This window comes from Mangifera indica, chromosome 5, assembly GCF_011075055.1.
Source record: "Mangifera indica cultivar Alphonso chromosome 5, CATAS_Mindica_2.1, whole genome shotgun sequence".
NCBI lineage: Eukaryota > Viridiplantae > Streptophyta > Magnoliopsida > Sapindales > Anacardiaceae > Mangifera > Mangifera indica.
The window spans coordinates 18,410,570-18,425,966 of record NC_058141.1 but is presented as its reverse complement, the minus strand read 5'-3'; the positions used below and the strand labels follow the sequence as shown (position 1 = coordinate 18,425,966).

The following is a 15,397-nucleotide window of genomic DNA, read 5'->3' as shown; positions in this document are numbered from 1 at the left end:
TTATATAAAAGATTGAAATCTCACACCAACATTGTTCCTAGCACATCAGATAATATGTCTATTCATAATTTGAGTACAACTAATCTTAAATGTACAAAACAAAATTATGATATAAAAAAGTATTGTTCAGATCATGTATCATTGAATTATACCTCAATTATGACCAACACGGAGTCTTGGTAAGTGGTTATCATATAGAAAAAAAAAAAAATTGATAACTAATTGAAGTCTCATGTTCTCCCATTCATTAATATGTCAGAGTAAACACATTCCATCCAGCTACTGCAAAATAATATTCACCTTGCGCTTTGTGGCTTTGCCATGCATTCATGTTCTTAAAATGAGGCTGAACGAGTGAGCTTTGGCTTGGCTGTCTTCTTGTCCTCCTCGAGAGAGATCATGAGAAGATTGGAAGGGTTCTCAACCATCATTTTGGCAACCAAATACCCAGCAATGCTCCATGTCTGATATTTTCTTGCCTGCTTCCCAACATAACATCCGGTCTTACCATCATAGTATTCAGGCCAGCCATCTTTAGAGAGCCGCTGTTCCGCCAGATCTATTGCTCGTTTTGCAATTTGAGGCCTTCCGGTCTTGATGGATGCTGCAGCAAGTAGCCACAAGAGAACTACAAAAAGAAAAAAGCGACACGGTCACACGTTAAGGGAAATAAAAAGAAAAATGGATCACTGCGGTTAACATGATTGACAACATAAACAGAGTTTTGATCAGCGTATGTTCATTAATGACACTTACCTGGCCAAGATCCCCCATTATGGTAACTCCAGCGTATGTTCTTTGGATCATATCCAGTGCCAATCCTCCATTCATGTCCCTCCAAGGCTGGGTAAGAAATCTTCAAAGGCATCTCTCCTATCAAGTCCTCCCAGCGCTCCTCAATCAAATCCATAATTGCTATCGCCTGTGCAGGAGTGGCAAGAGAACTCAAAATGGCAATGCAGTTCCCTACTAAGAACCACCGGAAGTCCATGCGAGCTGGGCTAACATTGCCAATCAGATATCCTCCTCTCAAGGGCATGAAATCAAACAACCATTCGGGGATAGAATCCGGGATGACATTAAACTTGTTAACAGCTGTGTGTGAGTACTCCTCAGTCTTATAACGGTATATGTTATTTAACTGGGTAAAATCAAGCCAGTAGTACTTCTGAATGTGATAACTGAGAGCTGTGATCCTCTTATCAATTCGTTCGATCAATTCCTTGCCATCGCGCTCTGGTTTTAACATTTGTCTGGCACACCTCAGTGCAAAATAGAAGAGAGCCTGGATCTCAATTGGATACCCATATATACCCTGCCATGAAAACAAGCCAAATTTTAAATACAGCGGAAGAAAAAGATTAAAACCGCTAAGTATGCCGACTATCAACTTCACAGAGGATCCCTGGAATTAGCAGGTGTTTCAGCTCAAACATAGTATATGGATGTCTTTCAATTAGCTAATAATTTTGAACCATAAATGCTAGTTTGCTGTCACTGTTTATCGGGAAGACATAACACCGCATCTGTTGCAAAGTTCCAATCATATATATTTAAGGGACAGCTAAAGTTGACTCCAAAAGAGAGGAGCTGCACCCCATGCTAACTCCCTTGTTTAACAACTTCAGGCAGCACCAAATAAATAGGACTCAGCCTACATTGGCGCAAAACACCAAACTCAAGTACTAAAAATATTTGAAGAATCAGCATTTTTTTTCATATGCATACCCTTTTAACTCCATATTCTTGCAAGACAATATAAGGGGAAAAAAAAAAAAAAACTCACCATTCTCCGGTCAATCATGCTACAACCATCTGCACACAAAAGTGTAGGGAATGTGTCAAAGCCATCTGAGAGACAAAGGTTGAGAATCAACTTCATTCCCCTCTGAACCTCTGGCCGTTCTGCTAGTGTATAATCACGAGTACACTTGGTATATGACCTTAGCAGTATAATCCACCAAAAGCCAGAATCCACAGGCGCTACTCTTCCTATGGCACTACCACCAAAATCTGCAATCAAGGTCTCCTTCTGCTGATGTGAGTCATAGAGTACCTTAAAACTCGCGGGCATCACACCTTCTCCAAGAGTAAAGTTATCGATTCTTTTCTCCCAACCTTGGAGGTGAAGGGTCTTCAATAAGAAGTTCTTTACAATCTCAGGTTCTGCAGGATCCTTCATCAGGCAAGCTAAGCCAGTTGGAACAAAATCTCTCACAAAAACCTGACATGAATAGGAAATCAAAAATGTTCATTAACATTAATCGACAGAGTTTAAGCAAAATGTTAAATAGTTAAACCTTATGTGTATATACACATACACACACGTGTGTGTGTATGTGTATATATATATATATATATACACACACACGTGTGTGTATGTGTATATATATATATATATATATATATATATATATATATATATATATATATATAGAGCAATTATATGTATACCAATTTTTGGTACATAATTTATGTGTATAATGATGTGTCATCATATAATTAGGTGATTTTAAAACATGTGTTATTATATGATTAAAAAAATCTAATCACATGATAACACTTCATCTGTGTACACAAATTATGTATCAAAAATGGATACACATAATTTTATTGATATATATATATATATATATATATATATATATATATATATATATATATATATATATATATATATATATATATATCTCCCTTGATTATGGGAAGAATCTTTTTAAACGAGAGAGAGGTAATCTTTAAGTGTTTACTGATCATATTTAATTAAGATCAAACAAAGATACAGAATCACACATCACAATCTATGCACGATCTTTATTTTCTTGGGAAAAAGAGCAACAAACAAAGGAAGTTCTTAATAACGTTGTAATAAATTAAACATAAATCAAAATCAACAATCACGCAATTGATGTTTATAATTTCGTATATAGGTTGAAGTTACGATAAAAAAGAAAGCAAGAAAAACTGCCAATAATGAACTCATAACACACTTTTATAGGGTTATTTAACATACGAATATTTTCCAAAAAATAATCCAAGCAATAGCTTCCTAAAAGATGAAGAGAAAGAAATTAATATCGTATGTACAAGTAAACCTGATTGTAGTTCAAGGCCTCGGCCATAGGGTCCATAGCAGCGAATGTTCCCACCGGCTTTCCTTTGAAGTAGACGTAAGATTTCTTCAGTCTCTCCCACGCCTCTTCCATCATCACGGCACCATTATTCTCTCCAACATTGCCGTTCGATCTCAACACATAATCATATATTTCAAGATTCGTGCCAACACTTGGACACGGCTTTAAAGACAATGCCTTGGGCATATTCACGTTATCGGACATGTTCTCGTTGCTCTGCAATCTCACCATCTTCTTCCCCTTCTCCGGCTTCACTAGCTCTCCAGATTCAGAGCTTTCCTTCTTTAAAGATTCTCTATCTTCCAAAGATTCTGAATCTTTTATTTCTTTAAATTCTTCAGCGCATTTTGAAGTTTCAATCACTGTAATATCTTTCGAAGATTTCTCAGAAATCGTCAAGTCCACCGAAGCGACTTCCGATAGATCATCCGTCGTGGATTCAGAAATCGATGAGTCTTTCTTGCTTCCGGGTGAAGACGCCACTACTTTAGGTTCCTTGTCTGCTAAACTCTTTGTTTCTGGACAATCTCCATTGACAGCGGAGGAAGAGTTCGTCCGTGCCGGTGGAGGAGCAACATCTGCTTCCTTTGAATCAGTTAGCCTCTTCGACATTCCGATATGCAGCAAGAAATTACCTTCGAAGTGTCTTTTGGTGTTTGGCTGTAGAGAGATGGGCAAGAGAGAAATTCAGTTACCAGAATAAAGGGAGTGACGATTCACTCACTCAACTTTAAAGAAAATTGAAGGCACGGAGTCTGTGTTTTCTGTTTTGGCGGTTGAAAAGAGAATTCAAGTAGGCGATCTAAAATTAAGGTCTTGTTTTCAGATTTTTTACACTCTTGCCATTGGATATTCTATGGGGTTCGTGAAAATATTTGCGAATCAAACCAAGTGTGATATTACACTAGTTTATTAGGGATACTTTGGGAATATTAACAACCACGGGTCGTTTCTTTACCGAGGCGGGTAATGAAGGTTGGACGCCAATGCCATTGTGCGCCAGCTGCCAGGTAAGCACACGATAAAGCTGCAAGCGTTGTCTTTAACCCGTGTCCACCGGGAACTAATTTTTCAGACGTAGTAAACAGGTGGGCTAGGCCGGGTGCAGGCCGGATTAAAATACATCTGAGTAAAATGGGTCTGAACAAATACGGATCAAAGTATAGGTGTAATGATTTTAGAATGGCCTAACGACTATTTCTCACCCAAAGTACGCGGTTTTTTCAAGTTTTCTTTTATTAATTTTGAAAATCTCATTTATCCACTCATAAAGTGTTAAAATTAACGGAACTCTAACTCCTAAAAAAATTATCTCATTTTTCCTCTTAAAATTTTAAAAATTAATAATTTTTTCTCAATTCAAGTTTTAAAAAATAACATTTTTTCCTTTAGGGTTTTCAATTTTTCACAGTTAGTTTTCCAATGCCGTTTTTTCCTCTCTGGCACGGCCTCCTTCCGGCTATTTCCATGGACACGGTTGTCGATGATGAAGACTTTTCGTCAATAAAAACCTCGTCTTCGTCAATAACCATGCCTAGGACAATCGCTAGAAGGACACCACGTCATAGAGGAAGAGGCGTCGCCTGGAAATCGCCAGAGAGGAAGAAACGGCGTCGGAAAACTAACTTTGAAAAATTGAAAACCCTAAGGGGGAAAATGTTGTTTTTTAAAACTTGGGTTGGGGAAATTATTTTTTTTTTGGGTTTAGGAGGGAAAATAAAATAAAATTTAAGTTTATTTTTAATAATACAGACAAAATGATGATTTTACCCTTGAAACCATTAATTTTAACTAACCACAGGTGGATAAATGAAAATTTCAAAATTAACGGGAAGCAACTTGAGAAAACAGTATACCTTGGGTGGGAAATAATCCTTTGGCCTTTTAGAATCCGTATCTAATCTTATTAGTATAGGTTAATATACAAAATTATCTACTAATATTAATTTTTCATTATTTTTTAAAATTATTTTAAAATATTTATTTTATAATTTTCAATATTTTTTCTTAAAATATATAAGTATTTTGGGGATAAACAAAAATTTAATTCAAATTATAAAAAAGTTTTTTATAAATTTGAAGAATTTTAGTATTGAATACGAAACAAACATTTATAACAAAGTATTTATTGTTTATATTCTTTTAATTTCTTTTTAATATAACAAATTTTTTTATTTTAGAGTAAATTTAAGTTTATTTTATAAAAAAAAGGAAAATATATAAAATTTATATTAGGTACATTATAAATTTAATGTTGAAAAGGCAAAAAAAAAATGAATAGAAAAAAATTTGATGACCCACTTGTAAAAATTTATTATCCATGGGTATGGATAAAAAATTTAATACATATACTCATTTTTTAACGGATTACTCGCAAGTTGTGCAAATGACCCATTTGTTTTATCAGGTCTACTAATTTTAATTTATGGGATGAGACTAAGACATGATTTTAAAAACCAACATTAAATCAATCAATTCAACTAATTCTATTATAATTCAAAGACAACAATGGTTCAAGATGATAGGTTAATGGATCATTTTGAACCATTGCTAAATTAGAGAAGTGGAATTAGATCCTCGATGAATCATTGATTAATTATGATAACCTAAACATTGTATAAAAGTTTGGGAATGAGTCGTTACAAGTGAGAATGCATAAAAATAGTATATGGTTCATTAAACGAAAAATGGGGCAAAGGAGGTTATGCAAGTTCTTGATACCATTATCTGATATTACAATTCTTTTTTGGGGCAAAAATGGGGCAATCTGTTAATGGTCAGTCATACATTTTTGCATTCTTGCAATTAATAAAGTATTTTCTATTGATAAAATTTTGCTTTTGAAATTTCAATATTTAATTTTTTTACGAAAGAGGTAAGATTTGATTGAATCAAACATTATAATTTGGATACACAACCAAATATTTATAATAATGGTTTGTAATATCATGAGTATTCCAATAAAAATTGTTGCTTTAAAGTCCACTTTAACGTTGAAAACAAATTGCTCACTTGGTGGACCAAATAGTCGAAATAAAAAAGATTCTGTTTGTCCTCTCTCGGTGGTATCATCATCACCATCGTCGTCGATATGAGTCAAATCTCACCCAACAAAATATCAATCAATCAAACTATGGACAAGAATTGCGGTTTCATGTCATGTGATAAATTGGATCGGATGGCCAACTGGGTCGGCACCAACTTCGCCACCGCCTTCTTCGCGTCCTTGGAACGTTGCTCCTGCATCAACCTCAGCACCACCGATCTCGAAGACGAGGAAGAGGCCAAGGATCGACCACTTTTTCTGTCCAACTCCACAGAACACGATGGCCTGGAGCCCGAGGTCGCCTCAGATGTCAATAAGCTTCAAGTCTGATTATATTTACCGTTCTTCTATTATTCGTTATGCATGGTTGTTTTTCAGAACTTTCCTTTTTATATAGTCCTGCGTTTTTTTTTTTTTAATTGTTTTGGTAAGAATCTGTGTATCAACGCTTGCACGCTTGTTGTAGAACTTGCGCCTCATGAACTAGCTTCTCTTTACTAATCGACTGGTAAATATTTGCTATATTTTATTATACATGAAAATTGTAATTCACCTCTGTTTGAATTTCCATCTTCATTGATTTTCTTCAATTGAATTAGGCTTTACCAAAATTCTTTATTGTGGGGAAAATTTCGTCCATCTGCAAGTATTTATGTTTCTTTGGTCACATTTACACTTTTGCTGTCTTAGATTTCAAGATTAAAAACGAAATAATTTTGTAGATTGTTTAGGTCTGAGTTTGAATAGCCTTTTATCTAAAATTTGCAATTATGTTTTGCTCTTTACTCTTTAGGCTGATTTACTTTAGGAATTGTATGCTTATGAAGAGTCAGTAATAGCTAGAATACTGAGTTGACAGGTTGCAATAAAATGTAGTAGACTGAACCTTCAGTCTCTTCTAAATCAGGCAAATTCAGAGGTTGGCTCTTCTTTGTGTTAATCTCCTTACTACACATTGGTTGGATGTTCGGCTGCCAGCTTGTTCTAATTTACCTGTAGTAAGTCTTGGTCTTGTGATAGTTTTTATGTGATGCAAACTAAGACAAATTGAAGTAGAACAGTAGTTGTGCTTAGAGTTTAAAACAATTTGTGCTTGAAGGGTGTTTTTCCCTTTGGTCACAACATCATATAATGTTTTTTGAATTACTTGAATATTTCTTGACAAAGTATATAGAAGCTTAATGAGCATTTAAGTTTATTGGAGAGTTGTTAGGGCTTACCATTCACCTCTCTCAACAGTGAGAGAGAAGTGAATACAGAGCACCACTTTTTAAGTTATTTTGTATCATTGACTTAAGACTTCAGAGGTTAAAAAGTGAAGTCAATTTCATAGATTGAATTTGTGGAGCCAATTCCTTTTCGTCTTGTGGAATTTTATGGTTCTTGTTTATTCTTCAAAACATTTTTACCAGACAATCAAATTCTAGTAAAGTTCTTTGCTGTGCAACTATACAAGAGAATGAATGATTGTTACCATTCATGTTTCATTTGATTCTTTACTTGTTTTATTGTCTCTTCAATGACTGTAGTGGTTAGTGATACAAATGTTGTGTTTACAAATCTGAATTTGGGATTGTTTCTTCGTTGCTGAGTTTTTTTTGGGTAAGTTTTCATTGCTGAGTTGGTTGGGAAATCTTAGTGCTAAAGGCTCTCGATTAAGGTTTATGCTTTGATATAGTTTTTTCTCCTGTTTTGATGCAAAATGACATGCTTGACAGCCAATAAAGCAATATATCTGCTGCAACACATGACAGTCTATTGAAAATTATGGTATTCACATTTATTTTAGCATTTACTGAGTTAATTCATGGAATATTTGTAATTTTGGAGTAGATTAGGAGATCTTGCTGGAAAAGTCTAAGCGTGTGGTTCTGACATTGGATGCTGTCATACTAATATTGTCTGGGATAATTAGATATGACACGTTCAGTTGGCGACAAAATGAGAATTTTGCTGCTGCACACGACAAAATCTATCGTTATTTCTTTAACCGTTAAGGATTGACTTAGTGTAACAAATGTTTCTCAACTGGGAATTGTCGGAAAATCTTGTTTCTAATGAGTGTGGAGTGAATTTATGCCAGTGTTGTTTCTTTGTCTGGTTTAATGAGATGCAACTTGATTTTCCAAGTGAGGCAAGAACAAAATCCTTGCTGCAGCACACAACAGAGTCTATCAATGTGACTTAATTTTGTTAAAGACAGTGATCATTCTAATGGTTAGAGCGGCAGTTCAGAGAATGCTCTTCACTTTTGTAGTTGTTTGGGAAATCTAGTTGCTAAAATGTGTGGGTGAATTCAAATGATACTTCTTCTGCTGCCAAATTAAAACCGCTGCAATTAGCATGCACAAATTTATATTTTTGCCCTCAAGTTATTTGTCTATGTAGCCTATGAAATTCATTGCAATTATTTTTTTTGTTATCAAAATCCTACTATGACACCCTGCCATAAGCTGTTTTGAACTTTTTTTTCTAGTATAACGTTTACCTTATTGTATACATGCCATTAAATTGCAACTTCTGATGACAAACAAAAGAATAGAGAAGTAGTAGATGGGTTAGTTTTGTTTGTTAGGTTGTGTGTGCAGGCTTGTTCAAGTGAGTCACAAGAGATGATTACTGAAAGTAAATATAAATAGCAGGCCAGAAAGAGAAAGATGAAGTAAAACGGAGAATGCATGATGGGTTTACAGTAGTTTAATGAAATCTTCTTGACATACATAGATGGGCAGACTTTGGATTATTTGCAGCTCAGTGTCTACTGTTACCCTGTTTTTCATAAAACCTAATTTTCATGCTCACAGACTTAGCTATATGTTCTCCATACTGCATATCCATAAGAAATGATCACTTATCTTCATGATCTCTCCAGCAAAGCAGCATCAAAACACAACGCCTGATTATGTAGAGCCTTGCTCGCTTCTCCTCCAAAATCCTACTTCTTGAAACCTGTACTTTGTTAGGCTTCTGGGTTGAAAAACTCAGACATCTCATGGCCACAGTATGAGTTTCTGTGTGTAAAAGATATTGAAGAAGATAAAAGAGAAAGAGAAAGAGAAATGAGGAGTTCAAATACCTTTTTATTGCTTCATCGGCTACTAACCTAACAAACAAAAACATTATTCTTTTCGGTATAAGATGAAACTATTAGTGCGAGGAGGTTACAATGGTTTGTTACAAAATTTTGTCCTTGTGTTCAAAGAGTTCCCTCAACTTGTTGGCTTCATTGGGAGGTCCGAAAAGGTACTGGAATTCAGAAACCTGCATTCAAGTGCTGCCTTCTGCTTTGCTTCAATGGACTGTCAATTTTGAAGGAGTTTCTATTTAGCTGTATTGCATTTACATGCCAAATGCTTATGCACGGTCCCAGGGCAGATGAGGCTGCTACCATTTATTGCCCTCTTGTTTTTTTTTAGCCATATTTTCTCATCTGCTAACTTAAGTAACTCATGTATTCTGTGAGCTGTGGCCACACATTTTACTCTTTTATTGGCTGCATGCTACTTTACCTTCCCAAATTTCGCCAGATAAGCTGGACCTTGGACCTTGGAAGGTTAATATATAATTTTATTCTTCAAATCTTATTAACTCAATTATAAAATTTGTTAGCCAAACATATATAATAAAGAATTATTTAATATTGAAAAATGAAAACTATATTATAAAAATTATGAAAGAGAAAGTTACTTTGACAACGCAGAAGGCAGAACCAGTAACCATAATTCCTCGATCCTTGTAAGTTGGGTGGGGATTCAGGTTTCAGTTAGAAGACTTATGTATAATATCATGTTTACTGTTACTGATAAAAACAATTTTATTGTTTAAATATTTAATCAATGGAAATGATACCTTCACCACCAATCATCATCACCATTCCAATCCTTGTCTTGTCCATAGCTGTTCTTGTAGTGAACTCCCTTTAATCAACCAAACTAATTCACAAACAACCAATAACTCCACTTATATGAATTATTTGTTGTAAATAGCAATATTTTGAAAATTGGATCTAACATAGATCAGATAAAGAACACCATTTTGTCTAATAAGTGATTAAATTATTTGATCAATGATCAAACTAATTAATATTTAAAATAATTTTATATAATTATTGTTAAATATATAATTTAAATTATTTTAACAAAATAATAGGCTTCATTTGTACCGTATATGTTCAACAGTTTTTTTTATGAATCATAATCGTTTTTTCTAACGGGGTGACAATCTAATCCCGTTTTAAAAGTCAAGATGAATAGTTTACTGCGATTTTGGGCGTATAACATATGTCTTTGTTAAAGACATAAAAGAAAAGGAAATATCAATTCTCTAACCCTACGGAATTAGAACTGGACAGTATTTTGTTGATGTCTTCGTAATAGTAATAATTCAGCCAAGCTTCCTAGTACCTGTACTGCTTTAAACATTTAATTTTTAATTATTTATTTCCTTCATATATACGTCATGATCACCACAAAATATTCAGAATTAGTTGATATCTTGCTTACGGGATCCTGATCATGTTCAAATTTCAAAGTTTTGAGCAAATTGAAAAGCTTTCCTAATTGGTTAGTTGCAATGCCAACTCCACATGTAGAAATACATTCTATTCATAAATATAAAGATTAAAATTTATATTATATAAAATTAATTAATTTGTATTAAAATCTAATCTATCACATTTATATATAATTCTGTACATAAAAACATATTCAAGTTATATGTATAAAAATTAAATTTTATGTTATACAAAATTAATTAATTTATATTAAAATCTAATTTATCATACTTATGTACAATTCATTTATATTGTTTTTATTTAATATAAGACTCTTTAATTTTTAACACCTTCTATTAAATGTAGTCATCATAGGTATTAGATCTACCATTTAATTGGGTGTATTGTCACTTAATATCTAGGAGCACCTAGGTCTATCAATTTAGTTTTAGATTAATATTATATAAAAATATATTGAGTTTATAAGTGTATAGATCGAGACTTATATTATATAAAACTAATTGGTTCGTGTTAATGTTCAATATACCATACTTATATATCTTTCATTCATATTATTTTTATTTGATACGAGATTTTTTAATGCCTAATATTATCTATATTCAGAACCAGACTAATATTATCTTAACAAGTGATTATTAAAAAATTATTAAAAAAATGATATTTGGTCGAGTATATTAAACTCTTAAAGTTCCTAATTAATTCTTTATTATATATGCTGTTTAAGAAATGGAGAGTCAACTCTTTAGACCTAAACATTTTGTCCCTATAATTGTTTGTGAAGGCTGAAGATCCCAGTTTTTAACACGACCGTGCACTCTTCTGTCTAACGTCTTGATGTTGATACATAAACTTACTATTTGACCAAGTTATAATTATAAAATAAAAGGCAAAAAAAGTCTAAGGTACAGTTAGAATCTTCAAATTATTTAAGTAATGGAAGATAAATAAATGAGATTAGCTGTGGAGGTTCTCTCGTTTACGTGGGGTTTTCAGGCCAACTGCTTCAATATTTGTGAATAAATCTTGGTAAGGAGTACGTAGTATTAGGAATTAATTAATGGAGAAATAAATAATCATGCTTTTAATCAGCAGAGCTTGCACACGCAGGCCTGCAGCGTAATTCTTAAGTTTCAATCAAAATCATTTCAGCTGGACATCATCATCTGTTGACTGAATTTTGGTCGACAATCTATTTTTCTTCAAAATCAATTGGGTAAAAGTTGTGCATGCAAGCAATGCAATTCTTCTTCTACATACTCCTTTATAAAAATATTCATTATCTTAAATATTGCATGATAATAAGAGCATATATCTCTCAGGATAAGTGGTTAATCAGTCACATGGGAGTCTCAATCATCAGTCATAATTCAGGATCCTAATCATAGTGAAATGGGTAAAAATGGTTGACATTGATGATGAACATACAAAACAAATGCATGAATTAAGAGGAAATGAGAAGAAGAAAAGTCCAATTAGTAAAGAATTTAGAGGACGCACAGTGGCAGAGGCAGAAGTATTAGGATGGCGTGCAAGAAGTTTGCTTATGATTGAGTAAAGGAAGATGTCTATGAAAAGAACAACAAACAAGCCCACACTTTACTGCATTTGAGTACTGCAAAGCTAGTTTGTTTTTCATCCTTTGGTCTTTTTTCACTTCTTTTTCTGTCATTTCATTGGTGAATGTCTCTCGTGTAAAACAGTGCTTCTATTTGTATTATCATTATTTATAAGGCATCGATTGGTCGACTCAGAAGTATGTATATGTACAGCATAGGGCTATTTTCTCAGTCAAAAAAGACACGATTTCACAGCAAATTTGCTGACAAATTATGACCAGGGAGAAAATCAACCCTTTTTTTATTACATTTAAAGATATAAAAGAGAAGACTAAACCTTCCCCACATTCGGTCACAACAAATAATCACTCTTCCAACACCTTATTATCACGAAACCATGTTAGAGGAATCATGAAAGCTGACAAACATAATACAACTAGACAAATCCCTTTTCTCTTCCATTAAAAAACTACATGTCTCGCTCTCTATTAAACCCCCTTCTTCCCACTCCACTCTCCACTTACAACTCTCGTAATTATTCACTCTCTGTCTTTCAAAATGCCCAGCTTAACCAATACTTTATTCATTCTATCGTTAAGCTTCTTGTCCTGTGTCTGCTTGATACATGCAACGGCAATATGGTCTGCAGGGGGATCAGCTAGATTTTATGATTTCAAGGTCTATTTTACTACTCCTATCTCTTAATATTTGTGCATAGTTTGAAATGCTTTCTTTTCCAATGACTAAAGCTTTGATCATTTCAATCAGATTTCAACTATGAGAGTCACTAAACTGTGTAACTCCAAAGAAATCGTCACAGTCAATAACATATTCCCAGGCCCCGTAGTTTATGCACAAGAAGATGATAGAGTGATTGTCAAAGTCACTAATCAATCGCCTTACAATGCTACAATTCACTGGTAAGCTGTTAAAAATTTCATCCATTGTTGAAAACCATTAATGATTTTCAATTTGTTAATGGCCGTCCGTGTGTATATATATGTAAATATTGCAGGCATGGGGTGAGGCAAAGACTCTCGTGCTGGTTTGATGGACCGTCTTACATAACCCAGTGCCCTATACAACCAGGGCAAACTTTCACATATGAATTCACATTGGTTAAGCAGAAGGGCACCTTTTTTTGGCATGCTCATGTTTCTTGGCTTAGGGCCACCCTTTATGGTGCTCTTATTGTGTTTCCCAAGACTGGGGTCCCTTACCCTTTCAAGTACCCTTATGAAGAGCATACAATAATCCTTGGTAAAGCTGTGTAATCATTGATTAAACAAATGCATATAAATTGAATTTATTTTTCCAAATTCTTACATTCTGAAATGTGTCACTATCAGGTGAGTATTGGCTGCAGGATGTAGTACAACTTGAGCGGCAAGTTACAGCTAGTGGCGGAGCTCCTCCACCGGCTGATGCATATACCATCAACGGCCACCCTGGTCCCAACTACAATTGCTCCGCCAATGGTAAATAAGCAAGTTTTTAATATTATTTATCTTCAACTTTGAGGTTATCTGATTAATGAATCATAATTTCAGATGTGTATAAGATTGATGTTGTCCCCGGGAAGACATATCTATTAAGGTTGATAAACGCAGCCGTAAACACGGAGAGCTTTTTCGCCATAGCTAATCACAAATTAACAATTGTGGAGGCTGATGCTGAGTACACAAAACCATTTGTTACAGACCGAGTCATGCTTGGCCCAGGACAGACGATGAACGTTCTCGTCACTGCTGATCAACCAATAGCGAAATATGCTATGGCTATGGGACCCTACATGTCTGCACCAAACGTCTCATTTCAAAACATATCAGCAATTTCTTACTTTCAATACTTAGGAGCCCTGCCTAACAGTTTATCATTTCCAGCTAAACTGCCAAGCTTTAATGATAATTTTGCTGTTAAGACTGTTATGGATGGACTAAGAAGCCTAAACCCTGTTCCAGTTCCAAAAGAAATTGACAGCAACCTTTTTGTCACCATTGGATTAAATGTCCAAAAGTGCCACTCCAAAACACCCCAACAAAATTGCCAAGGTATCAATAATGGGGTTATGGCAGCTTCAATGAACAACATCAGTTTTATCAAGCCTGGTGTTTCAGTTTTGGAAGCTTTTTATAACAAAATTGATGGTCATTTCACAGAGGACTTCCCTGATGCTCCCCTGAAATTCTATGACTTTGTCAATGGGGCTCCTAATAATATCCCTAATGACACTCAATCATTGAATGGGACTAGGACCAAGATCCTTGAATATGGGACCAGAGTGCAAATTATCTTGCAAGATACTGGAACCGTCTTCACCGAAAACCATCCGATTCATCTTCATGGCTTCAGCTTCTATGTTGTAGGTTATGGCAGCGGCAACTATAATCCACAAACTGTAAATTTCAATTTGGTGGATCCCCCTTACATGAACACAATTGGAGTTCCCGTTGGTGGATGGGCTGCCATTCGATTCACTGCAGACAATCCTGGTAATTTCTCTGTGTCTTCGTTTTCTTTCTTTAATTGTTAAATTAGCTTGGTGTTATTGATAATTTTAAGTAATTGTGTATGCATGGAGTGCAGGGGTTTGGTTTATACATTGTCACATTGACGTACACCAGTCATGGGGATTAGCTACGGTATTGATAGTGAAGAATGGGGAAGGAGAGCTGGAGACACTACCTCATCCGCCTGCAGACTTGCCCAAGTGTTAGAATTTATAACAAATTAAATCGCACAAAATGGGATGAATTTTGTGCAATTCAAGTGTGTAAAGTCCATGGATCATTGCTTTGAGACTATGAAATTGTGGGTGTAAAGAAGTATCGATTGGGAAATTAATAAAATTGATAACCATCTTTCCTTTTTACAGATTTTAAATTTATGTTTATAATGTGATTTTTACTATAAGTTAAGAATTGGGAAACTGATAAATTAATGCAAGTAAAACAGGATGAAAATTTTTGTACAGTTGCCGACAGTGAGAGAATCAAAATGGTCGTTATTAGCCATAATAGTTTCAAAAAAAAAAAACAACAGTAATATTATATGTGTCTATTTTAAATATATAAAATTGATACATTTTTATGTTTTATTATGTGATTAAATGTTATAATGATTTTAATTTAAAATCATTAAATTATTT

At 34.3% G+C, this 15,397-nt stretch overlaps 2 protein-coding genes across 2 annotated transcripts; one reads left to right on the top strand and one right to left on the bottom strand.

Moving 5' to 3' along the window:
• Window positions 1–211: 211 nt before the first annotated feature.
• LOC123216426 (probable alkaline/neutral invertase F) lies at window positions 212–3,746 on the bottom strand. The gene is made up of 4 exons (XM_044636835.1): window positions 3,096–3,746; window positions 1,787–2,224; window positions 757–1,315; window positions 212–628 (listed from the first exon to the last, which is right to left on the bottom strand). Exons 1-4 carry the CDS (start codon window positions 3,744–3,746, stop codon window positions 336–338), a joined length of 1,941 nt encoding a protein of 646 aa, XP_044492770.1. The 3' UTR covers window positions 212–335.
• A 9,121-nt stretch (window positions 3,747–12,867) lies between these two features.
• LOC123216462 (laccase-6-like) lies at window positions 12,868–14,962 on the top strand. The gene is made up of 5 exons (XM_044636864.1): window positions 12,868–12,927; window positions 13,018–13,169; window positions 13,265–13,509; window positions 13,599–13,727; window positions 13,800–14,962. Exons 2-5 carry the CDS (start codon window positions 13,027–13,029, stop codon window positions 14,780–14,782), a joined length of 1,500 nt encoding a protein of 499 aa, XP_044492799.1. The 5' UTR covers window positions 12,868–12,927; window positions 13,018–13,026; the 3' UTR covers window positions 14,783–14,962.
• Window positions 14,963–15,397: the final 435 nt, after the last annotated feature.

Excerpts from the sequence above, each read along its gene's own strand:
- LOC123216462 (XM_044636864.1), top strand. The coding sequence starts at position 13,027 with ATGAGAGTCACTAAACTGTGTAACTCCAAAGAAATCGTCACAGTCAAT. Across the intron at positions 13,510-13,598 it reads AGAGCATACAATAATCCTTG|GTGAGTATTGGCTGCAGGAT; the intron begins GTAAAGCTGTGT and ends TGTCACTATCAG. Across the intron at positions 13,728-13,799 it reads CTACAATTGCTCCGCCAATG|ATGTGTATAAGATTGATGTT; the intron begins GTAAATAAGCAA and ends TCATAATTTCAG.
- LOC123216426 (XM_044636835.1), bottom strand. The coding sequence starts at position 3,746 with ATGTCGAAGAGGCTAACTGATTCAAAGGAAGCAGATGTTGCTCCTCCA. Across the intron at positions 2,225-3,095 it reads AGGCCTTGAACTACAATCAG|GTTTTTGTGAGAGATTTTGT; the intron begins GTTTACTTGTAC and ends TATTCATGTCAG. Across the intron at positions 629-756 it reads TAATGGGGGATCTTGGCCAG|TTCTCTTGTGGCTACTTGCT; the intron begins GTAAGTGTCATT and ends TTCTTTTTGTAG.